Source organism: Vidua chalybeata, chromosome 16, assembly GCF_026979565.1.
Source record: "Vidua chalybeata isolate OUT-0048 chromosome 16, bVidCha1 merged haplotype, whole genome shotgun sequence".
Taxonomy (NCBI): domain Eukaryota; kingdom Metazoa; phylum Chordata; class Aves; order Passeriformes; family Viduidae; genus Vidua; species Vidua chalybeata.
The window spans coordinates 15898186-15925920 of NC_071545.1; the positions used below are offsets into that span (position 1 = coordinate 15898186).

The window sequence follows — 27735 nt, forward strand, 5'->3', positions numbered from 1 at the left end:
TGCTGGAGCCAGGGGATCGCAGCCAGCGCCTCCAAAGTGGTGCAGATATAAATAATCCCCTCGTAGGAGTGGGGAAGGATGAACACATGTGCCGGAGGCTCTGGAGTCCTTATCCCCTCGCAGCCCCCGGGAGCAGGAAAATGAAGTGAAGGCTAGGCAGGGCTGGAGCATCTCCCTGCATCGCTAATGACCCAAACTCGCCTTGTATCAGCCTCTCTTCCTTCAAGGAAAAACCTAATCCAGCTAGGGATTATTTCTGACTACTTACTTCCTGTCACTTTGCCAATTTAAATGCAGCAGAGCTTTCATCGCTGGATTTGGGAGGACAAAGCCTAACAGATCTTGGGTTAGGACATTTTTGCCTGCAAGGACAGCTTTTTTCTTGCAAGAGTTGTACCATCCTTGCAGCGTGGGCTGGATTTTTTTATTTGTTTCTACTTTGCCCAGAGCAGTAGGGTCCAGGTCCAGGAGCGAGAAGATGAGGATGGACAGGGCAGGAACAGGAAGAGGTGATGGAGCTGGAGTGGAGGTGGAGGAGCCCAGGCTGCCCTGGTCAGGGTGCCAGGCTGTGACCCTGCAGTTTGAGTTGCAGAGCAGGATACCAAGGTCACCAAATTCTCATTGGTCCCAAATCTTAGTGAACCCCTGGGGAGGCCAGAGCTCCGAGCTCGCTCCTGGAGCTGACACCCCATTCATGGAGCACTGAGAGGGGTGCAGGGGTGTCCCCAGCTCCAGCCCCACAGGGGCCAACACGATCTGACATGGACTTTGCTTCTGTTTGAGCTCGCTTTGTTCAAAGCCTAGGAAACGGTACATGTGCACTCTGCTCACACCTACACACGCTGTGTTAAAATAACACAATTAAGGCTGCAAAATCCCCCACTCACAACGCAATTTGCAGCCCCTCAGCTGTGGGTGGGAGATATCTTTGCTGCCTCTGCGCAGGCCGGGGGCCGGGCAGGGTGCTGCCGTCAGGCGCTGCCCCACGCGCTGTGACAGGCGGGGGCACGGGCAGGGCTGGCAGGGCTGGCAGCGTCAGGGGCGTCGTGAGGCACACGTCCCACGGAAACTTGGCCTTTCCCTGCGCCGTGCTCCGAGCCACCTTCATGGTGCCCACGGGATTGCTCAGCACCAGCGGCTTAGGAAAACCACGAAGAGCAACTTTTTACACAGGCAGGTAGTGACAGGACAAGAGGGAACGGTTGTAAATTAAGAGAGGGGAGATTCGTATTGGATATCAGGAGGAAGTTCTTCCCTGTGAGGGTGGCACAGGGTGCCCAGAGCAGCTGTGGCTGTCCCTGGATCCCTGGAAGTGTCCAAGGCCAGGTTGGATGGGGCTTGGAGCAGCCTGGGACAGTGGAAAATGTCCCTGGCCATGGTGGGGTGGGACTGGATGGGCTTTAGGATTCCTTCCAGCCCAAACCATTCCGGGTTCTGTGATTCTGTGACCAGTGCAGCCATGCCCCAGGCTCATCCCAGCGTCCAGTCTGTGACACCGAGGTGTGACCTGGCAACCAACGTGTGCCTCTGCCAGTGGCACTCCCCAAAACTGAGAAGCGATAACCCCTCCTCAAAAAATGCCCAGGAAGACCCCTGTGCTGCAGGGTGGGTGCTGCTGACCCCAACCCCTGCGTCCCCATCCTCGCGTTCCTCAGAGGGCTGTGTCCCCTCCCAGCTCCGAGCTCTGCCACTCTCCAGATGGAAGCTCTGGGAAGCAGGAGCTGGTGCTGTGCGCCCAGAGAGCCTGGGCAGAGCTGCACCGCCTCCAGCCTGAGCTGGGAACCAGGCACGGGGCCCGTGGGGAAGCAGGGAATGAACCTGGGGGATCCAGAGCCAGGAGCCAGCGGGAAGCTGGGGAGGGAGCACGGCGGGGCAGCAATCAGCGCGCCCTGCCTGGGGAGCAGCACAAACGGTGATTGCAGGTTGAGGAGCTACTTAATTTTCGCATTCTTAATTTCTCAGTACCTTCATAATTCTCTGTTTGCCTTTTTGGAGTAAATAACTAGTATTTCCATGTGAGTGCATGCAGATGAGGGCTGGGGAAGCACACGGCACCGTGTAAATCACTCGCTTTCCCGTCTCACCGTGGCCCTTACAGGACCGTGAATTCCAGAGGTAAGTGTATTCTAGGGCTTGTTGGAAAGGTCGCATGAGTCATGGGCTCATCACCCGGCTGAGGGATGTTTCAGGGAGATGAGGAGGCAGCGGAGAGGGAGAGGGCAGGGGGATTAACTGCTGGGAATGGTGCAGGAGTGGCTTGTGGGTACGAGGGATGTTCAGGCTGAGCCAGCTCCTGCGCAAGGGATAAACACCGGGTTGCCGGGGCAGGGACAGCTCCGTGTCAGCGTGAGCAGGGGCTGTGCCCTCCCTGGGGTCCGCTGTGTGGGTGTGTGGCCCCCAGCCCCTTGTCCCAGCGCCACCGGTGCCCGGTAGCGGTGCAGCAGCTCAGGCGCCGAGCAGACTGAGCTGGGGGGACTCAGGGAACCGAGCGGCCCCATGCCGGGGCTGGTGCGGGTGGGTGACTGTCCCTGGGCGGTACTGGCACTTCGAGGGGACTTCCACCCGCTCCATGTCCCAGGACAGCCCCGGTCCGGTCCCAGAATCCCGGTGATCCCCGAGGCGGTCTCGGTCCCCCGGTCCCCGCTCAGTCCCGGCACCCAGCGGAGGGATCCCCCTGCCCAGTCCGGGTTTTCTTGTAGGGTCTCTCGCCCCTTCTCCCGTGGCAGTCCCGATCCCAGCATCCCGGGGTGGGGTTCCCGGGGCAGTCACGGTCCCGGTCCCCGCCCAGTCCCGGCACCCCGCGGTGGGTTTCCCGTCCCGGTCCCCGTCCCCCCGGTGCCGGTCGCCGTCCCCGCCGCCGGCCGGTCGGAGCGGGCGGGGGGCGGTGTCCCGGCGGCGCAGCCCCCCGCGGGTCCCGCCCCCCGCTGCCCCCCGCCCCCGCCGCCCCCCGCCGCTGCCTTGGCCGGGCGGCGCGGGGGAGGCGCCGGGAGAGGCGGCGGGAGCGCACGGCGGAGCCGCTCCGCCGGGCTGGGCTGCTGCGCTCCGCGGGCTGCGCTCGGGCCATGCCTGCCGGGCTCCCCGGGGCCGGGCCGCCCCGCTCCGCGCCGCCGCGGGGGCCCGGCTCTCCGCCGGCCGCGGGGGCATGAGGCGGCGGGCGGCGGGCGGCGGCGCCGGCCCTTCCCCTGCGAGCCGCCGCCGGAGGATGAAGCAGCATGAGGATGTGTGACAGAGGCGTCCAGATGCTCGTCACCACGGTGGGAGCCTTCGCAGCCTTCAGCCTGATGACCATCGCCGTGGGCACTGACTACTGGCTCTACTCGCGCGGCGTGTGCAGGACTAAGTCCATGAGCGACAACGACACGAGCCGCAAGAACGAGGAGGTGATGACCCACTCGGGGCTCTGGAGGACGTGCTGCCTGGAAGGTACCGACCCCCGCGGCCCCAAAACTTCGGGGGAAGGGTTGCATCGCGGGACCCCCCACCCCAGATCCGGGCCCCCGGCGAGCGGCGCATCCCCCGGCCATCCGAGCATCCCCCGGCCCGGCGGCCCCGCCGCTCCCCGCTGCCGCCTTCCGCACCCCTCCCCGGGCACTCGCGGCGGCACCGAGGTGGAAGCTCGGGGGGGCCGCTCCTGGCGGGGCGCGGGGGCCGGGGGGAGCGGGTCTGCGGCTCCCCCCGTGCTGGGGACCGGCGCTGGCGGCGGCAGACGCGCTGTGTCCTCCCGGGGAGCTCCGGGCTGAGGGGCCACAGGTCCCTCTCCTGACCAGGAATGCGGGAGTGAGAGGCCCGCGGCTGCTGCCCCTCTCCGAGGCTCCGCCGGCCCCTGGTCCCTGTCACCGGGGGGCACCCACCGCGCCCGGCGGTTTCATCACCGAGCCCCAGCTCCAGCGCCAGCCCTTTCCCTGTGGGCAGCACAGCGGGGCAGGCTGGGCTGCCGCTGCCCCGGCGCAGCTCGTCCCCACGGCTGGGCAGTCCCACAGCGGGGCTGCCCCACCACGGCTGCCCCACGGCCGAGCTCCCGCCTGCCCGGCCTCGCCGCTTCGCCCCGCTGCTTCCCTCCCGCAGCAGCGCCTGCCTGGCGAGGCCCCAGCAGCTGCCGCCCTCCTGCAGCACAGGCCACAATTTGGGGCAGGTCTGCCCCAGAGCTGCTGGTCGAGGTGTCTCTGAGCACCCACAGGCTGTGGTTAAAGATGAGCTTGAACAGAGCCAGGTGCTGGTACCTGCGCAGCTAAAAATGGCCGATGGCATCACCCTGGGCCCTAACTTTGGCAGTGAGTGGCAGCAGCGGGTGTCCTGTGTGCTCAGGAGAACCTGCCCCACTGCCCTGTGGGGCCCTGGCCGTGTCAGACCGCCCCAGCCCCGGAGCGACCCCTCCATGGCGGGGGCAGGCGAGGCACGGCGCTGAGCTGCTCCTCCACGTTGGAAAGTTCTCGGTGAGTCACGGCCACGGATGCAGAAATACCCTGTCTGCTCCTGGTGCTCAGTCCTAAACCCCGTGAAGTCAGTCAGAGCTTTCTTATTGATTCCAGGAGGGTTTGGATCATGCTCTAATTTCATAATAAATAATTTGAGATAATCTGTCTCCCCTCTTGGGCTAAGGGAGCCAAGGAGCCAGGGATGTGCAAGATGGGATCACTGGAGGCATGAGTAATATCCAAAATTCTTTGGTTTGCTACCTGTATTTTTTTTCCCAGCCAATGTTTTATGTTTCCCTCACTGTGATCAATCACTGCTTTGGAAGGAGCCAGAGAGGCCCCGCTGCCCTGGGCACAGCTCACTCGGGAAAGGGCCTGGCAGTGCCATGGCAGAGCTCGGAGCTGGATCCCAGCCCTCCACCCTGTGCCTGGGCACGGGGCTGGGAGCAGCAGGGCACGGATGGGCTCAGCACTCCCCGTTCCACATCCTACCCCGCGAAGGTGCCCCGAGAGCTGCGGGAGTGGGAGTGGGGGTGGGAGTGGAGCCGTGCGGGCTCGGTCCGTACCTGCGGCACCCCCGGGGCCTCGTGCGGGGCGCGGGCTCCGTCACCCCGGCGTGGCTGCGGGGGGCAGCGGGGCTGCGGCGCCCCGCCAGGGACAGGGAGGGTCCCAGCCGGTGCCCGGGGGGAGCATACGGGGCTGTGACGGTGCTGGGGGACGTGCTGGGGCTGCTTATCACCTTCCTGAATTCTGCAGGAGAAGGCGCCTGGCAGGCTGTTAACCAGCGCGGTGCCGGCAAGGGAAAACTTCCCCCAGCCGAGCTGCGCAGGGCTCAGGAGCCGGTGCGGGGGAAGGACCGTGCTGGGGCGGGGGCTGAGCAGCCCCGCAGCCGGGGCAGCGCTGGGGGCACAGCCCCGCTCCCGTTCCGTGGCAGGTGCAGTGTGATTCCCGCTGCAGGGCCTTGCTGCCCGCCGCTTTCTGTGCGCTCGCTGCGTCGGGCTTGAAGCGGGGACAGAGGCTTCATCCCCGCGCCGGGACCGAGCACGGTCTGTCGCAGGGGCCGCTTTCTCCTGCCGCGCACAAATGCTCTCAGCACCCAGCAGAGCTCCCTGCCCCTCGGGAGCCGCCTCAGCCGCGCACTTTCCGCCGCCAGCGGGGGCCGGGCGCGTGTGACGGGGGAGGAATCGCGCGTGGAGCCCCCGCGGCTCCGGCCGGGCGAGCGGGGCTCAGCGCGGAGCTGCCCGACGTGAGCGCCGGCTCCGAGCATCCCCGGCGGCCCCGGCGCAGCGCCTGCGTGGGAGCCACGCACCACGTGAGCGTCACAAGCCCTTCGGCGAGAGCGGATAAATGCTGAATGGAGCCGCCGCAGACCCGTGGAGAGCCACCCACACTGGGAAACACAAATTAGCGGTTGACTCAATAGCTGGAGCCCAGGCAGGTGTTTCCAGCCTGCTGGGCCGCGAGAGTCTGCTTGGAATCGCAGCCTTTGGATCCTTGGTTATCGCTTTTATGTGAACGCTCGGCAGGTGTCCCCTGTGTGTCCAGCTCAGGTGTGACCGGCGCTGCTCGGTGTGTGTCCCCTGTGGCCGTTCCAGTGTCACTCGTTGTCCCGTGTGCCTGCTGTGTCGGCTCAGAAGGGAGGGAAGCACACGGTGCCTTGGGGAGAGAGCTGAAGTTGAGAAATAGCTGCTTAGGCTAGTGGTGTTTTCAAGAAAGTAACAGAACTTTGGTTTTCATCAAACTTAATTAAATGCAGCATCATTAAACGCAGCATCATTAAATGCAGGGAGGCTCCGTGTCCTCCCTGCTGCGTGGTGTAGATTGGGACTGGCTCCATGGCATCATGCGGATCTGAAACAGGCAGAAGGAGCAGGAGGATCTGGCCAAGGCTGCTCAAAATACCATATTTTAAGGCGATGTGGTACTTTTCCTTTCCTCCTTCATTTCCCTCATCAGAATAAAGTGCTCTGTCATTTCTGGAGGAGGCCAAGCGTTGCTTTGCCTGCCTCCCTCACAGAGGATGCTCAGCACCCTGCATTCCTCTGGGGTGGGATGTGGGGTGTTTTGCAGGGGACACAGACATCTTGTGTCTCAGAGCTGTCCTTCGGCTGAGCTCTCCCCCTTGGGCCCATCCTGGCCCCTCCAGTGTCCCCCACAGCAGCTCCAGCACAGCCTTTGCCAGCCAGCAGTCCCTCCCTGCGGAGCCTGGGGAGCTTTCAGGGCTGCTCTTTTGGGATGATCCTGTCTGGATTTACATGCAACATTGCAGGTACTACCAGCTGAGCCCACAGCCCTCAGGACCCTGCCCAGTCCTTTCTGCACCTGACCTGCAGCTCCTGCAGCTCAGTGGTGGGTGGATGGTCACTCCTGGAGGCTGCACCCATCACGAGGGTGATCAGCTGTGCCCCTGGGCCGGGGGTTCCACTGGAGAGCTCATGAGCTCCTCCAACTCCCCTTGAGCAGAAGAAATAATCTCTGCTACCCGGGTCTCCTGTAGCCACGTGGGCTGTCTGTCCATGTTCCGCCTGCTGTGAGTCTGGCTGCACACTGAGGTCACTGAGCCCCTCACAGGGAGTCCCCAGGGGGGTGGGACCCCCAGCCCATCCAGTGGGACTGAGCAGCCTCTCCTACCCCCAGCTGGAACTTGCTCTCCTGGTTCCTCACTCCTAATCCTTGGAGCTGGCTCTATGGAGATGGCCACGGCTGAATGAGCCCAAGGTACCGAGCTGCCCAAATCTGCCTGACCCACCTCCCTCATTCATCAATATTCCCATCATTCTTTTCTCTGCCATTTCCCTGGTTTACTCCCAATTATTTCATGTTTTATTCAATACTCTCAATGAAGCTGTTGCCGTAGCTCAGCGCTGTCCTTGTCACAGGTGATCCCGTGCAGGAGCATCCCTTGGATGGAGGGACTGTCCCTGTGAGCTCCCAGCCCCGTTCATAAAGCACTGCTGGTTCTGCATAATACGGGTCTTGAACTTCTTCCGGAGAGCTAAATCAAATACCCTGTGGAACCCTTAAATGTATTATGTTACTGATTTCCTTTATCAACTGAATTTGTAACTATATCAGGAAAAATTTTGAAGTTTGATAAATCTGTTTTCCAAGAGGCTGTTTGACATTTGCCTCCTCCTCTGTTCCCACCTCTGCTAACCCATGGGCAGTGCTGGGGACACAGCTCCTGCCACTACCCGTCGCATCACTCCTGGCACTAAACCAGCTTCTCCCTTCTTCTAGAAATTCAACAGAATGCCAAGGTTTATAAAAATCCATTTTAGATCTTCAGAAGCCTTCTCAGCCCATTCTCTGAATGCTCCTGGGAGGAAGTTCTCTAGTCCTCCCCATTCCATGTTTACACTTTGCAGTCGCTGTTCAGCATCCCCCCAGCTCCTGCCAGAATCCGGGAGCCTGTTTGTCTCCAAGTACAGAACAGAAGTATCTGATGAATAAATAAGCATGTGTCACTTCTGCTCCGTGACTGACAGCTACACTGTCATGATCCAGTCATGGTTTACACCGTCAGGGAAGCTCCTTCCAACACAATGACAGAACTCCTTCTTGTTTTGCCTTGACCTTTCAGTTGCAGATTTATTTTATCTGATCCCATCAGCTTCTCCCATCAGCCACTTGTGTGTGGCCTGCTACTTCCCATATCAAAGTCCCCGATGTTTAATTCTTTAATTCAGTTTCCTATTCCCCCTTTCCAGTGGGCCTGGCAGGGGTGTGAGGTGCAGGAAAGGACCTGCCCTTGCTCCTGAGTGTCCATTTTCCCTGTTGGCCTTGTCCGTGGCTGGTTTTGGCTCTGCTGAGCTGAGCTGGGTCGCAGTGAAGGCGTTAAATCGGGCTGGAAGGCGCTGCCCTGGCTGGGCACCAGCTCTTCCCCCGCCTCCAGCTCCTCTCAGCCCTCTGAGTGAGGCCAAGCAGAGAATTTCCCCAAGGTGACAGCAAGATTGTTTCTGTTAGAAAGTTATTATCTTTAATTTTTAAAAGCGCCAAGCAAATGTCCCTGAGATTGCAATCACCCATGATGGAGCACTTTTTCTCGCTACTCATTACGGGCAGGTATTTAAGGAGCTGCTCATCCTGTTCCTCTGTCTGGTCAGTGTCTGTGATAGATTCTCATCACCACCCCAACGTGCCACTTCTCAGCAGTGCCCGGTCCAGCTCGGTGCCAGTGCTGCTGGTGGGGCTGCCAGGCTGCCCCACGACCACGCTGACCACCCTGCCCAGCAGCCCAGCACCCCTGGCATGGCTCCCCACAATGACCCCAGCCGTGGCTCTGCCCGGGGGGTGCCACAAGGAGACCCCAGGGATGGCAGCTGTGGGGCAGGGGTGCACAGATGGGGACTGGCAGCGTGGGCTGGAGGGGGTGGAGGGGGGCAGGGCTGGTCTGTGCAGCCAGGCAGGTTTGGGGGTGGTGGGAAGGGTGTTTGCTCTTTGTTTCCTGAGGGCTGGGACGTGCTGCGATTTCCTGTGCGATGGAGATAAAGGATGTGGTGGAGGCACCTAAGGAGAGGTGAGGGATGAAGGTGGAGAGGGACAGTTACCTGTTTGAGACTGCCTGATGGGATTACCAGCGAGACTTCCCCTCAGGACAGCCTGGAGCAGGGACAGCCCAGCCCTGGCACTGCTGTCACACAGCCCTGGGCACGGGGCTCTGCGAGGGGTCACGTCCAACACCCAGGCACAGCCTTGGGTTTAGGGAATCCCTGAGCCTCGCCTTGGTGGAGGATGTGTTGGATAAAAGTGAATTACTGTCCTCTAATGGAGATGGAAATGAGGCCGGCTGGACCCTCAGGCTGCTCCAGAGCCATGTTCTTGTGGCACATGGCCAAATGCCACGAGTCATAAGAATCCTTCTGGGCACAGAGGGTCTCGTGCCCCTGCCAGCTGGCACCGTGGCTCCGAGCAGCCGTGCCTGCAGCTCCAGGGCTGGCTGGAGAGTGTCCGGGGAGGAGCTGTGCCTCAGCTCGCTGCCACCAGCTCTGCTTCGAGCAGAGGGTGCAAAATTCACCCTGCTGGGATGCTGCGGTGTTTTCTGGGCAAAAAATCCTGACTTGTGGGGCGGGTTAAAGAGCCGGTTCCCTCACTGCCTGCGAGCAGCACGTGATGAGTAAAACGCTGTGAACAGCTCAGAAACAGGCATTTTACTGCTGCATAGGCGTGGTGCAGAGCCTGTCATCTCCGGAGCTGTTCCCGTGTAATAGAGGTGGAAGGCTGAATTTGAATGAGGCTCAAGTGGTTTTTTTCCCATGCAAGGTCACTGGCTCCACGCCGGCTGTAAATAATTAGGGATGGCTGCCGAAGGCTGCGAGCCCCGGCGCTGGGGGCTGCGGGCAGCTGTGGTGAGGGGAGGGTGCCCCACGGACGGGTGCGGGATCCTCGCGTTCCCAGCGAGGTGGGGACTGGCCGGGAGGCGCCCGCGATGACGTTTGCTGGAGCAGCCGGGGAGCGATGCCCGGCTCCACTGCCAAGAGCTGCGTGGCCTTTGGTAAATCCCCTCTCTCAGCATGAGTGTTGCCTTTTGAAAGGTGAAGCCAGGTGGATTCAGCAGGGCTCGCCTCCCAGGCTTCGCGGAAGTCCCCCCGCAGCGTGCCCGCTGGCCCGCTGGCACAGCCCCCTGGCACAGCCCCAGGCACTGCTCAGGGGACAGGCCAGGTGTGGGGACAGACCCTCTGCTGAGGTGAGGCAGCCGAGCATTAATCTCGCTCAGTGCTCCTCGCCTCTCCGTGGTTCCTGTTCACATGGGTTTCACCATGGATTTTTAATGAACACAGTGTGCGCTTCATAAATAGACGGTAACCTCCTTTTTCGGGAAAATCAAAACTGCTCTGAAATGTATATAAATGCACTGATCCGCAGGTGTGGGGGGTTGCCGGGTTGCTGCCGAGGGTCCCACTCGGCAGGGGGGCTCTCCGTGCCTCACCTGCTGACAGGTGCGGCTGGCAGCTGCCGGGCATCCGCTGCCCTTAACGGCGGCGCCGGCCGCGGCCGGGGCTGGGGCAGCTCCAGGGGAAAGGTGCCCCCCGTGCCTGAGCGCCTGCAAAGTGCCCGCGGGGAGGCGGGGAGGACGTGAGGAGGGGTCCTGCCCGCCGCCCACTCCCTTTCCAGAAGGGCTGCCCAGCTTTCCAGCTGGGCTCCGGCACCTCCAGCCCGCTTCAGTCTTGGGAGTGGCCCTCGGAAGGAGATGCCCTGAAGCTGCTGGACGCATTTTGGGTCAGTGCTCGGTGTGGAGTTGGGGAGGGGGGGTTTCACGCCTCTCCTGAGGGCTCCCGGCTGCGTTTGCTGTGGCTGATGGGCTCCGCTCCGGAGGTTTTGGGAAGCTTTCCTCGGGGTGAGGAGCCGGGAGCCGCTTGCCCCGCGCAGTCCCACGCGGGCCGTGAGGAGCCGCGGCTCGCTGGGGGAGTGCAGCAGCTCCAGATAAGGGCTCTGATTAAGAAGACATCCGCTGTGATAAGGAATGACAGTGCCGGGGTGACAACGGGTGGCTCTCCCTCGGCGTGTGCGTGCTGACAGCTCTGCGGCGGGGAGGAGGCTCCGCAGGCTGTGCGGGGAGGGGCAGGGGCTGCGTCCCGCACCGGGACCTGTTACACAAGCCCTGGGAAACACCGCCTGGCCCGCCTCTGGGCCAGCCCGGGGCTGCTGCAGAACGTTCTCATTCCACACTGCTGGGATTTCCCAGCCTTCCACCCGCAACAGGTATTGAAGTGTCTTCGGGATGAATCGTCCAGGCCAGGGTATGCTGCGTGCTTTGAGCTGTCCTGTGTCTTTGGGTCCCTTCCAAACAATTCAGGGGTCCTAGGATCCTGTGATCCCTTGCCCGGAGGAGGAGAAGTGGAGGGGCCTCTTGCAGAAGGCTCTTGGTCCCTTTTGGATGTGTCAGGACCCCTGGGCTCGCTCAGCCCCTGGGCATTGCAGGGATCCCTCACTCTGAGGTGAGAGGCTGAGCACATCAGGGTTTTTCACAGTCATGGCAGGAGGAGGGATGGTGCCTGCTGAGCAGGCGATAGGGTGTGATGATTTCCTCAGACAGTGCCTGTTTCTTATCTCCTGACACCACAGTGTAAAGACAAATCTCGTGCTGCTGGGCAGCAGAGGGAGGCTGAGCTGCTCCTGAGCCAGGTCCCTGGGAATGGTGCTGTTTAATCATACGGCCCCGTGGGAATGCCAGGGTGGCAGGAAGGGCAGTGGGCAGGTTTGGGAGCAGGTCAGTCCCTGGTGCCATCCTGTCACCCTCCCTGGGGCTCTGTGTGTTTGCTGCTTGCCAAGTGCTTTGTATTGAAGGAGGAGAGGTGGTCAGGAGCCAGGGGGTGGGGACAGGGACAAGGGGGGACATGTGACCTCCCAGCCTTTCTGGGGGATGCTGGGCACTCATGGGGATGTTGGCATGGGTGATACATCCTGAGGGACTTGGGCAGTAGTGAGCAGTGACAAAGGTGGCGTTTGAGGTTGACATTTGTGTTCATGCCTGTTGAATGGTCACACTTCCAATTTCACTGGTGTTTTGGTAATTGTCCCCTAATTATACCTTTAATCTCAGTTTGTGCCTGGAATCACAAGGGGAGGGGAGAGCACCCCAGAGAGACTACTGACAAGCAATGGCCCTTTTGAGGTGTGCCTGATTTAATTTACTAAAATCAGCCTTGGCTTGTGCTGCTGGCATTGTCATCAAGCAGCTCGTGTCCTGAACTTGCCTGGTCCCAGAGACGGCACCTCCAGCCCCTCTGGGCTCCCTCCTAACACGAAACAGGAACACCTCAGGCCAGGCCAGTGATGCTCAGCTGGGTGTTCAACACCAGCTTCTTGCAGCTGTGTGTGACACCTCAGCATCCCTGAGAACATCGCACAGCGGCATCGAGAGCATTGCGAGGGGCTGCGCCTTCCCTGGGCTGCTGCCCGCCTGGGAAAGGTCACTGTCACCTGCCGAGGCACGCTGTGACCTCCCGGCAGCTGTCCCCGCTGCCAGCCCGGCTGTGTGTCCCGGCCAGCTGGGACAGTCGTTCCTGCCGGGATGCTCGGCATCCGTGCCAAATCCTCCATTTGCCGGAGCAGCCTGGCTCAGCCCCGCAGCCTTTTCGCGGCGCAGCAGCTGTGCCACCCGGCCGGGCCGCTCCAGATGGGCACGGGCTGATGCCCTGCCCGCCCCGCCTGCTCCGGGGGCTGCGACCGGCCCAGGGACTCCTTCTCCCGTGCTGGGAGAATCTCTTGTCGCTCCTCAGCACGCTCCAGCCAGGGATGAACGTGCTCTCTGCGCGTCAGCCGCCGGCCTTCTCTGCAGCGTGAGAGGCTGAAGGATCGGAGCGATCGCGCTCGCACAGGAAGCAGGAGGGCTGCAGCGGGGTGTGAGACCCCAGCCGGGGAGCAGCGGGAGCCGGGGCTGCTGCTTCTGTCCCCCGTCAGCGGCACAGGGATCCCGCGAGGGCAGCGGGGCTGGGGGAGGTGGTGTGCGCATGGAAATAACCGCGTATGGTAACATTAAATCTACTCTGCCTCTTGCCCCAGCCTGCCTCAATTCCCACTGCTGCCGCCCCCCATTAGCCTGCAGCAGCTCCCGGGAGCTCAGCCCGTCCCCGCGGGGCCGATGCCGCCGGCTGAGCTCCGGTGCATCCCCGCAGCCGGGGCCGTGCGGCTGCGCTGCCAGCCCCGGCTCACCGCGGCTGAGGTGCGAGACAGCCGCGCCTCCGCCTCCCCCCGGAGCCCCGTCTGCCGGCACCGCGCTCGGCGGGGCCCCGGGGGACACCGGGCTGCGGGACTGCGGTGACGGAACGGGCCCTGTGCCCGCTGCAGCGTGCGGGGCCGCGGTCGTGGTGCCATCGGGTCTGCGGGAGCTGCTGTCCATGGCGCAGCCCGCCTGCTGCGGTGCGTGTGACACCGTCCGTGCCGCCCACTGAGGGCCTCGGGGACAGCTCTGTGCCTTAGGCAGGGGCTGCTCAGGGCACACGAGCTCAGTCACTCTCTAGAGATCACTTGCGACGTCAGTTCGAGCCGATCTCCCCTTCGGGATGAAGGGAAGTCTTCCACGGAGCAGGAGAAGCAGAACGTCCCAGCAGCAGGCAGGAGCGGCTCTGGGCGGGGGCTCAGCCCCGCTGTGACAGCAGCGTCACCTCCCGCGCAGAGCCTGTTCCAGGGCTGCGAAATCCCCGGCTCCAGCTGAGCACCCAAAGCGAGCAGATGCTCGTGATCTGCATCTCTCCAGTGCTCCCCTACCCGTCCCTAAGTTGGGGAGAGCAGAGTCATGGAACTGTGGGATGGTTTGGGCTGGAAGGGACCTTCAAGATATTCAGTGCCACCCTCTGCGGTGGGCAGGGACACCTTCCACCATCCCAGGCTGCTCCAAGCCGCATCCAGCCTGGCCTTGGGCACTCCCAGGATCCAGGGGCAGCCACAGCTGCTCTGGGCTCCCTGTGCCAGGGCCTGCCCACCCTCACAGGGAAGGATTTCTTCCATAAATCTAATCTAAGCCTCCCCTCTGTCAGTGTGAAACCATTCCCCCTGTCCTGTCATTCCTTGTCCACAGTCCCTCTCCAGCTCTCCTCAGGGCTGCTCTCCATCCATCCATCCATCCATCCATCCATCCATCCATCCATCCATCCATCCATCCATCCATCCATCCATCCAGGGAATTCTCCAGCTGCTGGAGCATCATCCCGAGAGCAGGAGGGTGCCCTCAGTGATAAGCAGGTGGAGCTGCTGGGCTGCAGCTGGGGCAGAGCCATCAAGGGCTGCTGCAGGCACGGCCCTCCCTGCAGGGATGTGTGCTGTGGGCTGAGGGCAACGCCGCGGGCCCTGGGCTCGACCCAGAGCTGAAAACAGGGGAGCAAAGCCACAGGGGCAGCCCCAGGTAAGTGCCAGGGCCGGTGGAATTCCTGCTGTCCTCGGGACTGCTGGCAGAGCAGCATCTGGCTGCAGAGCAGTGGGATGGGCTCTCTCTGTGATTTAATGCAGAAGAGGAGGGTGGAAAGCCTTGGGTGAGTTTCACATCTTCCTCCTCTTCCCCTCAGAGCTCTCGTTGGCTCCTGAAGGGCAGAGCCATGGGGAGCTGGGGCTGTTTGGTGTTTGGAATGGCAGGGCCAGATGGACCTGGGGTTGTTTAAAAGCTCAAATTTTTTATAGCAAAGGATTTTGTGCTTTGAGGTTTGGGAAGCTGGGGAAGGTGAGGCTGTTTAATGGCCAAGGTGATGGTGTCAGTGGCTCAGGGATCACGAAGCAGCTTGCCCAGCTCTGACCTGAGTGCAGCAGCTTTGTAGCCAGGAGCAGGGTCCTGCTGCCTGGGCCGGAGGGTGCAGCGTGGGCAGGGACATCACAGCCTCAGACAGAGGAGTCCCATGGGCTGCCTGAGGCAGGGCAGTGTTTCAGGGGCCTGGAGCAGCTGGCTGCTGTCTGCTGGGGGCTTTTGGTGCTCTGAAATCCCAAAGTGGTGTGTGAGGGACGAGATGCACCCTCCCCCGTCACTGCCCAGGCAGGGAGGCTGCTGCCGGTGCAGTAGTGCCAAGGTGTTCCCAAACAGGGCAGGGAGAATATGGAATGCCATGGGAGTGGCTCTGGGTCTCTGGGCAGCTCAAAAGGGCAGCTTTTATTTCTTGGATGGGGGAGATGAGGTTGGCGTCGCTCACTGGTTCACCAGCAAAGTTCTCTCCTGATGCTCCGTCTGCAGGAGAGTTCCTTCTTGTTCTCCAAAAAAAAGCCAGGAGTGAAACTATGGTGCTACTCCTGAATATCGCTTTCCCCATCTGGGCCGTTGGAGCCGCTCCCCGGGGCTGCTTCCCTCCCGCAGATGGTGAGGAGGCGGCGCTGCCTCCGGCAGGCAGGAGCTAAATCCGGCCGGGCTGGCTGCGCTCGGAGCCGCCGGGGCCGGACCCGAGCCGCAGCCCCGGCCAGGGGAGCCGGGAGAGCCGGGAGGAGGGCGGGGAGCTGCGGGATGCCAGCACCTCCCGCCCACACCGGCAGCACAATGCCCACTGCATTCCCTGCAGTAAATAGGCCGTGATGGATCGAGGCCCTTTTAACACATCAGCTGAAAACTTCAAATATTTATACCAGGAAGATGTGACAGAAGTATAGATATATTTTAAAAAAGGCAGGTGCTGGAGTGGCAGTCATGTATTTGAACTTCAAATACTTGCCTTCAAATCTATGCTATAAAAGAGGAAGAACGTAATAAATTTAATATCACTTTTTCAGGGAAAACAACCTGCCGAGCCTCCTCCCAGGCTAAATGTGCTTTAAAGATTGACTGTGCAGCTGTAATAACTATTGATGAACTGTAAACATGAAAAGATCTCCCTGCTCCCGGCCTGTCAGGAGCATTAGGGTGGAAATGCTCTGTGCTCCGCTCTGGCATGACTCACCGAGGCCTCGGCAAATGTGTTTATTTGTAAAGATCCTTATTTCAGAAATAGTGACCTTTTTAATGCCTCGTGCAGCGAGCTCAGAAATTCGAAATTGCCTTCTGGCGACTGGCTCGTTGCGCTGCAGCTCTGACAGTGCTTTTCATGGCCATTTACATATTTTTAGCCTGGATATTCTGCACTGTGGGGCTCCTTTGCAGAAGGATTTTCTGTTTGCAGCCCTGGGCCTGCAGTGCTGGGCTGAGGTCAGGCTGTGCTGAGGGCATGGAGGGGCTCACTGCCCACCGGGCTCCTCCAGCACCTCCCGAGCCTCTGCCCGGAGCCCCCTCTCTATGGGATGGAGTTGGTAACATCTCCTTCAAACAGGGACTGTGGTGTTGATCCTGAATTTAAGCAGCTGCTTCTCCTTGAAATAGGGAATATTAAGGGTGGGCAGGCCCTGGCACAGGGTGCCCAGAGCAGCTGTGGCTGCCCCTGGATCCCTGGCAGTGCCAAGGCCAGGCTGGACAGGGCTTGGACTGGGACAGTGGGAGGTGTCCCTGCCATGGCAGGGGTGGCACTGGATGGGCTGTGAGGTCCCTTCCAGCCCAGGCCACTCTGGAATCCTGTGATGATTCCATGAACCAGAGAGTTTTTCCAGGCTGCTGTACACCAGGATGTCCCTGCTGGCCCTCGCTCTGACCCTCACCTGCCGTCTCTGCTGTCCCTGTCACTGCCCCAGCCTGTGACAGTGTGCCCACACACCAAAGCGAGTGTGAGCAGTGGCCGTGTCGCCCTGTGCCCGTGGCCTGCCCCTCGTTCCGAGTCCCTGCCTGTGCCCCCAGTGCTGGCCCAGGGGCTGCGGGGTGGGCAGAGCGGCGCCTCAGCCCCTCCGCCCTGCCCGGAGCAGCATTCCACACGGCTGGCACGGCTCAGCCCGGCCCTCCCGCCCTCCCCGGGCCCGGGATGAGAGTGAGCTGCGTGCGAAACGCCGTGCTGGGATCAGTTCTTTAACATTCCTGGGGCCTGTGACTAACGCTGCCGCGTTGTTTGGCGGCGGGCGGTGGCACTGCTCCTTTCTGCTGCTGCTGCTCATCCCAGTGCGCTGGGGAAGGACGTTCTGAGGCTTTTCTGCTGCTTCTTCGAGCCTCTATCAGCGCCCTACAATTCCAACTTGCTGATTTATATTCAGAGTTATGAATATCTCCTTTCTTCTCTTTGTTGGGCCTGTTTTTATTTTTATAGCTGTTTGCTTATTAGCCAGGCAGTTTCTAAACCAATGCAAACTCCCGTCATGGTGATGAGTTTTCGGGCAAAACACTCTTAAATCATTCTCTGTACACAGTTGTGCTTTTATGCTTAAATCCATTCTCCTAAGTGATTTGGCTTATAATTGTTTTCTGCTCTGTGAACTGACCTCTCAAAGCACCAGGAGTCTGTGCTGGTGCCTCGGACTTGCCTCTGTGTGCCCATAAGAAGCATAATCAAGCCATGATTGCTTGGACCTGAGCAGCAACTAGTTTTTAATTCTGTGATCCATTCCCCTTCAGCTGTCAACACGGAGTCGAAAATAGCACTCCCCTGTGCTGGATGCCACGCTTCACAGCTATGAAATTGTCATTTATAGGTTTTTAGAAATTCAGAGGACATTTTAATACCGGTGAAGTGAAACCTCCAGCTCCCCATCACAATGCAGCTTCTCTCCTCCTTGGTATAAATAGGTGCTTAAGCAGCCTGGGGATGATCCGGCCTCTGCCCAGCTCGGGCTGGGAGCAGACACCCGAGCACCCACACCCACAGATTCCCTTTGTCTGGATTTCTGGCAGCTTGTTGCATCAGAGGATCCAGGTTTTACACCCCTGACTCTTGGTTTTCCCCCTGGTCCTGGCTGGGCAGATTTTGTCCCCAGTGTTCTGGACGTGGAACTTGTGCGTCAAACTCGCTCCTACAAACGAGTGTCTGGATCTGTCTGTTAATTATCCAGCTGGATAACGGGATCATGGAATCATCAGTGGTTTGGGTTGGAAGAGACCCTAAAGACCAGGCACTCATACCAGGGTTGGGCTGGGAGCTTCTTCCAGCTCTAGCCAGCCCTCGGAGGGTGGAAAGGGGAGGAGGGGGATGAGCCCAAGCCCCCTTTGCCAAACGGGCACAGAGCTCCCACCCTGCAGGACAGACCCCCTTCCCCACACCCTGCTAGAGAAGGATGTGGGATCAGGAATCTCCCAGAGCTGAGCTGGCCACCCCTGTTACCTTCAGCCAGGGGAGAGGCTGGAGGGCAAACCCTTCCCAGAATTCATCCATCAACCCAAGTAAATCTAAAATGTTCATTAAACAGGGAGAGCGGGATCCTGCTCTGGCTGCACGGGGGGGAGGTCCTGGTGCCCCGGGCTCTGGGAGGCTCAGCTGGGCCAGGCCTCCTGCCCTGCCCCATCTCTTACCATCAATGTCTCCAAGCAGGCAAACAAACCAAAGATTTTTTTTTCAAAGATTTTTTTTTTTTTTATAATTGCCAGAATTGTATTAATTTAAACAGATAAACTCAATCAGTGAAGCTCATTAATTTCTAGCACACGGCTTATTTACGCCAATTCCGGCTGCTCCAGCACTCATTGCGCTCTCATAGGAATGTCAATTACCTTTTAAAATAAAAATCAATGTTTATCCACTGTTAAAGATAAAACATGAAATGATTTCCTTAGACATGCTGATGAGTGCTCTCCTCCCCAGCATGATGCTCCTGGCATTGGCAGCTGCTGCCCATTGCCACGTGCCACGGCGGGGACAGCAGAGAAGGGGCCACCAGAAGCCCTGCACTCACCTCAGCCCCTGCTCCTGCCTACCCCACCCCAGCATCTTCCCAGGAGCGTGGTGTTTTCCTGCCATGAGCTCCAGCAGTGTGGAAGGACAGAGGGAGGAAGGTTGGGAGGATACAGGGAGGAAGGAAGCTCAGGAGAGCGTGGGGGGAGCCCCTGGAAGCAGCTCCAGAGTGTTACCTGATTACTTTTCTAATGAGGAAAAATGAGAAAACCCTCAGAGCAAAGGGCTGGAAATTACCCATCAGCTGCAAACTTTTTTTTTTCCTCCTCTATTATTCAGAATTGTTTTGCTTTTCTGAACTGCCTTGTGTAGGTTGCACCAACCCCACAGATTCCAGAATGGGAGATGATGAGTCACTGTCAAAATGTAGATTTTTTTTTTTCCCCTTTTTTTTTTCCCGTTTAGCACTGCTGAGGGAGTGAAGTCCCTGAGCCACGCGCCGATCACTGGCACCTCGCGGGCTGGCGCTGGCAGGAGCTCCCAGCCCACCCGTGGTGTGAGTGCCAAGCTGTGCTCGCCGTGTCCCCCGTGGGGATGCCCATCCCGGGCATCTCCTGCTCCCCACACGCCACCAGCCCCGGGGGCTCTCAGGCTCTGTCCCCCTGCCAGGGGTGTGCTCACGCTGGCCTCCGCTCGGCCGCCGCAGCCACCTCTGCTGCCTCCTCGCTCCCGCGTTCCCTTCATCTGACTTGGGTTTTTTCCACTGGTGGGGGTTTTTTCAATACATAAAACCGGGAAAAAATGTCCTTCGGAACAGGCGTATCTGTGTAGGTGCCTCTGCTCAGGCACAAGCCACCACCGCAGAGAGGGGGAGAGGGTGTGAAATGCAGACGGAGCCAGATCCCACCCGAAGCGCCGGGGGAGCTGGTGTGGGGCTGCTGGGCCGACGGGATGTGCTGCGGGACAGCTCAGTCCTGCCGAGGAGGAGGAGGAGGATTCCTCCCACTGCCAGGTGTTGAGGAGCCCAGCACCCACCCCAGCAGCAGTGGGGCTGGGGGCTCGGGGTCTTGCCTTCCTTCGGCCGCTCGCCGGCGGGCTCGGGGCCAGCACATGTGTGAGGTGGCGGTGGCAGTAACGGTCTGAGGGGTCACAGAGCTGCTGGGATGGCAAGGACAGGTCCCCTGGCTCCCCAGGGCTTCCCTGGCCTGGTGGAGAACAGCCCTGGTCCTCAGCTCCAGCAGCAGCTGCAGGGGGGCTGCTCAGCACTGCGGATCAGGGGCTGTAGCCACCCCACCAGCCTTCTCTGATGCTCTTCTAAGCTGCTGTGTGTCTTTGAACTCAGTGTTGAAAATCTGGTGATGCAGGAGGCAAACAATGTGCTGGGGGGTGGCTGAGACCCCCCTCCACAGCCTTCCCCAGGGCCACAGGAGCTGCTCGGTGCCACCCACTGAGCCCTGTGCAGTGGCCACTGAGTGCTGGCCATGGCTAACACGGACCCAAAACCCCGGAGCTCTGCAGTCTCACACCAGGGACCTTGTGCAAAGAGCCTCAGGATGCCTTGCAGAGCCTGGAGCTGGGGAAGGGAAGGAATATGGATGAATTTCTCTCCATCTCTCCAAGCATCTGGGAGGTGGGTGGGAGGTAAAAAAAGATGAGCCCTGAAGTTTTAATTCCTTGGAGATATTTAGGTATCTTGCTCTTGTTACTCAGGGAGTGCAGAGCCTGAGCATCTCTGGGATGGTGCAGCAGGCTCCTTCCTACCCCAGCACTCCCCAGCTCAGCGCCGACCTCTGGTTCTCCAAAATATTAATTTTCAGAGAACTTAGACCATAATGACCCGTCACTGCCCTCAGATGGATTCAGTGTAACACAGTGGCTTTAGGAAGGCCATTACTGGAAACCACAACCTGGGAGATAACTCACTTGGATTTATCAGGAGGAGCAGAGAGCTGAGGGCTGGAATGTGACCTTAGCTCCTGGCTGAGCCACTACGAGGGCAGCAAGGAATTTTGTTCTCATTTAAGAGTGGTCTCAGCTCATCCTCCTCCTTTGCACACACCAGTAGCACCCAGAATGGTCCCTGGAAAACCATTCCACCAGATGAAAAGTAATGAGATTTTAACACCCTAACTGGAGCTCTTTAGTCTTCTGGCTCGTCGGGCTGGGATCGATATTCTTGGCTGTATTTCCACCACCACAACCGTATTTCCCTCACAGGCCCCTCCCCGTCCCCCCAGGCCTCCCTGGGGAGAGGGGCTCTGAGAGGAAAACAACCTGAGATCAAATCAATTAATTGCCTCTGCGTGCGCCGATGAAGGCGGTGCGGGAGCTCAGCGGCACCGCGGAGCGGGGAGAGCAGGAGCCTGCCCGGGGCTGGGGGCTGCTCTGGGGGGCTCTCCCAGCTCCCGGCGCGGGGCTGAGCGGATCGAAGGATAACGCGGGGTGCGAGCGGCCCTGCGGGACGGGAGGGAGGGCAGGGATGCCCGCAGGGACCTGCGGCCGCTGAGTGTGGAGTACGAGCTCATCGCTGCCCAGTGGAGCCCCGTGGCCAAAGGCAGGGCTCGCTGCGCAGCCTGGGGCCGCCGCGCAGGGACAGCGACAGCGACAGCGACAGGGACAGGGACAGGGACAGGGACAGCCTGCGGGCGCCCCGCGGCCCCATTGCTGCGAGACACAGAAAGCCCTGGAAGGTTTCCCAGCTGGAGGGGATTCCCTGGATTGAGTGAGACCATCACATGGAGAGTTTGAGCTGCAGCTGGGCGAGGCTGGGGCACAGCGTGGCTGGACCTGCTCTGCTCCTGCCGGGGTGTGCGGCAGGGCGGAGGGTGAGCAGAGAGTGAGCAGAGAGTGAGCAGGGAGGTGGCAGCTGCCTGATGGCACCGACTGGTGGCAGAGCTGGGGCTGCCGACGCTGACCCCTCCTGCTGAAGGAGGGGAGAGGCAGCTCTGGTTCCTGCCCGGGGGGCTCAGGGCCGGCTCTCGGGGCTCCCAGCACAGCCCCGCTGCCCAGAACCAGCTGCTGCCGGGCTGGGCTCTGGCAGGGAGCTGTGGCGATGAGCCAAGCTGGCTAACTGGGATTCACACCAGCAGGGAGAGGAAATGACTGAGATCCACCACCGAGACCGCGAGCGGGGAGCGGGTACCAACCCGGGGATGAGTCCAACCCGGGGCTGTGACTCAGGCTCCCAGCACGCAGCCAGGCGCAGGCACGGCCAGCGGCTGGGAAAGGGCTCGGGAGGAGGCTGCGATGCGCTGGAAGCAGCAGCCTGGCGTTCTCCGGGCCGGGGAGGAGCCCGACTGCGGCAGCAGCCCCCAGCCCAGCCCGTCCGCCGAGCACGGGCCGTGCCCGGGGCTGTGCCAGCTCTCGGTGCCCAGCTGGGTGCTGGGGAGGCGTTAGCAGGGACTGCGAGTGCCCAGAGCCGGTTCCAGAGCCAGGGCACGTCCCCCGGTGTCCCTTAGCCAGGCCCGGCGGAGCCGTCCCTGGGGACGGGGACCTGGTGGCTGAGGATGGGACACGCGGCCCCGCTGTGTCCCCAGCCAGGACCCTGAGCGGCTCCCCCATCCGTCCCTGGAGCCATTTCCAGCCGCAGCTCCCAGGGGCAGGGCTCCCTCCCTGGGGGGCTCCTTGGAGGTCAGAGGGGCCTTTTTGGGATCGCAGCCCTGTTGTGGTGCGCGCTCGGAGGCTGAAGTTGTGTGTCAGGTGGCTCAGCATTGCCATGACGACGAGCATCAGCTGGTGAACAGAGGGAGTAAAGGAGACAAAATAGATGTCAGAGTGTGAGTAGGTGCTGTGGGGCCGGCGCTGCCTCGGGCAGCGGGCGTGTTGCTCTGCCCGTGCCTGCCGTGCCGGGGCTCCGTGGCTGCAGCCCCGCTCTGGCAGTGCCTGGTGGCTGCAGAGCAAAGGGACACTCTGCGGGGGCAGCTCTGGGGCAGAGCCTGCTGGCTCTGGCTACCGGGAGCAGGTGGGTGGAGGCCCAGAGCTAGGAGAAGGAGGAGGCTGGGGGCTGTGCTGTGGAGCTGGTGTCCAGTGCATCCCCTTCTCCCACAGTTCCCAAAGCAACGGGATTGTCCCTCGGATGCTGCGTCTCCCTCTGGATGACAGCTTGCCTCCTCCAGAGCTTCACCTTCAGGCTTTAGCTGATGCCTGTCGTGCTGCTCAGCTCCCCCAGCACAGCCTGGGAGTGTGCAGGACACCCTGGGGGTTGGCTCGTGCTGTCTGGAGCCCTGGTCCCTGGTGACATGTCCTCCAGGTCCCATGGCAGAGGGGACAGAGCCAGCATGACCCGAGCACGTGCTCTAGAGCCGGGATGCTGAGGGGGCTGCCCTTCTTCTGGGGAGATGCTGCAGTTCCTGCCGCCCCTCCCTGCCCCTTGCTGCTCCCGAGCAGTCCCACACTGTGCCTCAGTGTCCCCACTTAGAGCATGAAGACCCCTGGGCTGCTGCACACCCTGGCCAGCACAGGGTTCTGAGCATTTCCTGGCTTGTGTTTCCCCAGGAACCTTCCGAGGAGTGTGCAAGAAAATCGACCACTTCCCTGAGGATGCAGACTACGAGCAAGACACGGCCGAGTATCTCCTCCGTGAGTCTGCTCCCCCGTGGCACACATCCCCTGGGCCCCTCACCCAGCAGGGCAGCCCCTCCCTGTCCCCTGGCATCCCCCAGCAGCAGGCTGAGGGCTCACGGCCCCCCAGGCTCCCCGTGCAGCCTCGGGGACCCTCTGGGTTACCCGAGCGTGGCCGTGGCACGCCGCAGTGCCACATGGCACACTGGCCTGGCTCCCGCTGTCCCCACGGCCAGTCCCAGCAGCTGCTGCCCAGCCTGAGTGTCCTGGTGCCCCCGTGGGGGACTGGGAGCCGCAGGTCCCAGGTGCAGCCCCACAGGGAGACGTCTCCACCTCCGTGCTGGTGTCCCTCTCCCCGAGCCTCCAGCCGGGCCGGGCTTGCTGGGAGAGCACCAGGAGCAGGTGCCAGGTGCTCTGCCCTGGCAGCCAAGCACAGGGACACAGAGGGAGCTGAACTGGCAGGATTTCCTGGGAAAAGAGTGTCCTCCTGTCTCAGGGGCCAGCAGCGCGCCGGGGCAGAACCCCAGGCTTTCACACAGCATCCCAGAATGGCCCAGGTTGGAAGGGACCTTAAAGCCCAGCCCAATCCACTTTCCTACATGGATCAGCTTCCAAAATGACAGTAGAGAGTAATGAATGCAGCAGATCACTACCTGCTGCACCAAAAACACTCTGTGCCTTGGCTTGGGCTCTCATCCCTCAAATAGGGCCGCTATTAAAGCAGAGGAATACAGAGAAGCTCCATTAAAATTCCACTCCTGGGGCTTTAAAATAGACTTTTTACTTTAAATGTGAGAGGGGGTGGAAGAACTTCAGCACTAATCTACTAAAACTGCAAAGCCATTTCATTAAACTCCCTCTCCTCTCCACTGGGTGAGCAGAGATGTGGAAATTTGAGAGTTCAGAGCAACAACTGGAGGAGCAGCAGCTGGGTCAGCCGGGGGCTGGGGCTGAGCACCAGGCCCTGGGCACAGGGCCCTTCTCCCAGGATCCCTTCCAGCCCCAGCAGCTGAGGGAAGGCCCAGGGCTGCTGCGTGCCCCTGCTGCCTCTGTTGTTGTTTGGAAATGCAGAGCTTGGGGTGAGCCCTCAGCAGTCTGGCACACACGTGTGGCTCTGCATGTCGGGGGTGTCATTTGTGTCCAGCCTCTGTCACGGTGCCTGGCACATGGCACACTGAGGGGACAGGGTCCCTTGTCTGCAGGGCCACCCTCACCAGCCTTGGGACTGCCCATGTTTTCCTTGAAAGAGGGGAAATTTAGGTGAGGTATAAAGAAGGAATCCCTTCCCTGGGAGGAGCAGGCCCTGGCACAGGTTCCCAAAGAAGCTGTGGCTGCCCCTGGATCCCTGGAAATGTCCAAGGCCAGGCTGGACGGGTCTTGGATCCAGCTGGGACAGTGGAAGGTGTCCCTGCCCATGGCAAGAGGTGGGACTGGATGGTTTGAAGGTCCTTTCCAACCCAAACCATTCCAGAGTTCCATGACAAGCAGAGGATGCCTGGTGGGGACCAGTGCTGGGTCTCCCCATCCATCCTGGCAGCACAGGGGGTGCCCTTGCACGGATCCCTCCCAGGTGCTGGTGCCGGGGGTGCCGGGGGCTGATGCTGCCCCTCTCCCGGTCCCACAGGTGCCGTGAGGGCGTCCAGCATCTTCCCCATCCTCAGCGTGGGGCTGCTGTTCTTCGGGGGCCTGTGCGTGGCCGCCAGCGAGTTCTACAAGAGCAAACACAACGTCATCCTCAGCGCCGGCATCTTCTTCGTCTCTGCAGGTAGGAGCTGCCCGGGGGGCTCCTGCAGCCTGGGGGCACACGGGGGAGCAGGGCTGGGGTGTGGCTCCCCCCAGGCTGCCAGCACAGAGAGATTCTGAGGTTTGAGAGCTGTTCCAGCCCTCTGGGACAATCCCCACAGAAGGGAAAAACCATCAGGGGTCTCTGGCCGTGGTCCCTATGCCAGACAGGGCTTCAGGTGCCCCCCTGCCCTGCCTCGAGCAGAGCCCTCGTGGGGGCACGGCCCAGGATGGCTCCCCAAGCGCAGCCATTCCCCTGGGGGTTGCCAAACCCTGGGACAGGGACCGGGGGCTCTGCCCTCCAGTCAGTGGGCGCTGTGCCAGCAGCAGCAGGACCAGGCAGAGGGGCTGCCACATGGAAATCACTCTCTGGAGAGGCTGTTCCTGCTGGATTACTCATTTCTCTGTGCTGTTCCCCAACGCTTCCCCTGATTATCGCGTGACAATGTCTTTGTCTCAAGGAACCGCTCTATTTTGTGTTTTTCTTCTCCCCACAAAAAGACAAATGACTCTTCCTCCTTGGCTGGCAGGAGCTGCTGATGCAGATGAGAAAATAGCAGAGAGAACATAATCGATTCATTAAGTAAATCTGGGAATGCACCAGCCTCTCCCCAGCCTGCAGCACAGCCCCACTGGCTGCTGGCAGGGCACAGGCTACCCCTGTCCCAAACAAAGCCTCAGAACTCCTCCAGAAATGGAAAGAGACTGAGCCATTCCAGCTTCCCTGTGCTCCCAGGGCCATTGCGACCTGACTTCATGCTGGGGGGATCCCCCTGTACCCCTCAGGCTGGCTCTGCTGCTGCATGACACCAGCCAGGCTCCTGCATTCACTGCTCAGCAAAGCAAAGCACAAGCAGCTCCTGAAATGTCCCTCTTCTAGAGAAAACAGTGGTTATTCCTCCTGCCTGGGAATATACAGGAATAAGGGATTGTAAGGGAATATCAGGGTGTCCTGGGAGATCGGCAGAGGTCAGCAAGGGGGTTTGGTCCAAGCGTGCTGGCAGAGAGAGGGTTGGTGCCCCGTGGGGACACGTCCCCCCATCCACTCCTGCCACTCAGGTGAGCGCCTGTCCCGCTTGTCCCCCCTGCAGGTCTCAGCAACATCATCGGGATCATAGTCTACATCTCGGCCAACGCGGGGGACCCGGGCCAGAGCGACTCCAAGAAGAGCTACTCCTACGGCTGGTCCTTCTACTTCGGGGCGCTGTCCTTCATCATCGCCGAGATGGTGGGGGTGATCGCCGTGCACATGTACATCGAGAAGCACCGCCAGATCCGCGCCAGGTCCCACTCGGAGCTGCTGAAGAGGTCGGCCTTCACCCGCCTGCCCCCCTACAGGTACCGCTTCCGCCGGCGGTCCAGCTCCCGCTCCACCGAGCCCCGCTCCCGGGACATGTCGCCCATCAGCAAAGGGTTCAGCACCATCCCCTCCACCGACATCTCCATGTTCACCCTCTCCAGGGATCCCTCCAAGGTTACCATGGGGACGCTGCTCAACTCGGAGCGGGACCACGGTTTTTTACAGGTCCATAACTCCATCCCCAAAGAGTTCAAGGAGTCTTTGCACAACAACCCGGCCAACAGACGAACCACGCCGGTCTGAGGCGGGCTGGGCCGTGGGCAGGCTGCATGGCATCACCCTCGTGACGGTGTAACCTGTGAAACCCCGTTTTTAAGGACAAACCCGGAGGCTCCCCGTGCCCCTGCCCGTGGGGCTGGTTTTTCACTCCTGAAATGCCACTGGCCGGGCCAGGCCGCTGCGCCTGCGGTGGGAGCGGGACCCCGGCGGGGAGGGGACAGGGCCGTGCTGGGACCCCGGCCCCGGCGCCCTGCGGACTGAGCGGGCTCCAACCCCCCGGGACAGCGGCTTCCCGAGGTCTCCATCGTTCGTGTGATCATAACCGCAGTGTTCCCATAGCTGTGTGTCCATGGAAATGCTGGCGATAGCCCTGTCCGTGAGAACCCTTAACCCGGTAGTTACATTTCGGTGGAATCGCCTGGAAGTCCGGAGCTGGAAGCACTGAGCTAGTGCCGGAGCGATGCTTGTGTTCCGAACCCCTTTCCCTGTCGTGCTGGATGGAGTGCTCGGGCTGGGTTCCTCTATGGCGTTTCGTGCATGCATTAAATAGCTTGGAATTCAATTTTGTCATGTCGGGTTGGAAGAAACATCCTTTTGCAATTTTCTGTGGTCTCGAAAGGGCTTATTTCCTTCCCCCCTTCCCCCTTCCCCTCCTTCCCTCCCTCCCTCCTTCCCTCCTTCCTTCGAAAGGACTCAGGAGCAGAATTACTCCAGTGACTGGTAGCAAGTATCCAGCGTTCAATTCACCTCTAACGTTGCAAGAAAATGAATTACTTCCCTGCAGTTGGTACACACGCAGTCAGAGATGACTGTCTGGGCACAGCCGAGGGGCAACGCGCGACCGTGGCGCTGCGGGAGCGGCTGCAGCCGCGCCGATGGGGTGTGATTCCCTAATGGCTGGGAGATCCACGAGAAAAACAATAAAATGGTCCAGTTTGGCAAGTTCCTTGGCTGAGTAGGTCACACTGACCCTGCAGCGGGCACTGGAGAGCGGCGCAGCGTGGCCGGCAGGGAGGAGGGAGGTCAGGCTGGGACTGCCAGGGAGCGCGGAGCAGGCGGGGTTCGGCTCTGAACTCCCCCACTGGAGCAGAGCTCGTCTAAGTGGAGGCAGTTTTGAAGCAGTTGGTCCGCGGTGATGTGTCACTTATTGAAATCTTATTTAACCTTCTGACGGAAGTGGCAGATTCCCACAGGGTCCCCGGGGTTGCTCTGGGGCCGGCGGGGCTCTCGTTCACTCGGCTCTCGCAGAAGGGGAACATCTGGTGTGCAGAGTGCGAGCCTGAGCAGCCTCGCCTGGGTCTGCTGCCCA

At 60.7% G+C, this 27735-nt stretch overlaps 1 protein-coding gene across 2 annotated transcripts; it reads left to right on the forward strand.

Moving 5' to 3' along the window:
* The first annotated feature begins 1842 nt into the window (after positions 1-1842).
* Positions 1843-27372, forward strand: CACNG3 (calcium voltage-gated channel auxiliary subunit gamma 3). Of its 2 annotated transcripts, XM_053957674.1 has the most exons (6): positions 1843-1922; positions 2030-2115; positions 3230-3423; positions 23000-23083; positions 24690-24830; positions 25939-27372. In XM_053957674.1, the coding sequence occupies exons 3-6, from the start codon at positions 3240-3242 to the stop codon at positions 26448-26450; spliced, it is 921 nt and encodes a 306-aa protein (XP_053813649.1). In that variant the 5' UTR covers positions 1843-1922; positions 2030-2115; positions 3230-3239; the 3' UTR covers positions 26451-27372. The 2 variants fall into 2 exon arrangements, with proteins under 2 accessions (XP_053813649.1, XP_053813648.1); XM_053957673.1 differs by lacking the exons at positions 1843-1922; positions 2030-2115 and having other exon boundaries at positions 3096-3423.
* Positions 27373-27735: the final 363 nt, after the last annotated feature.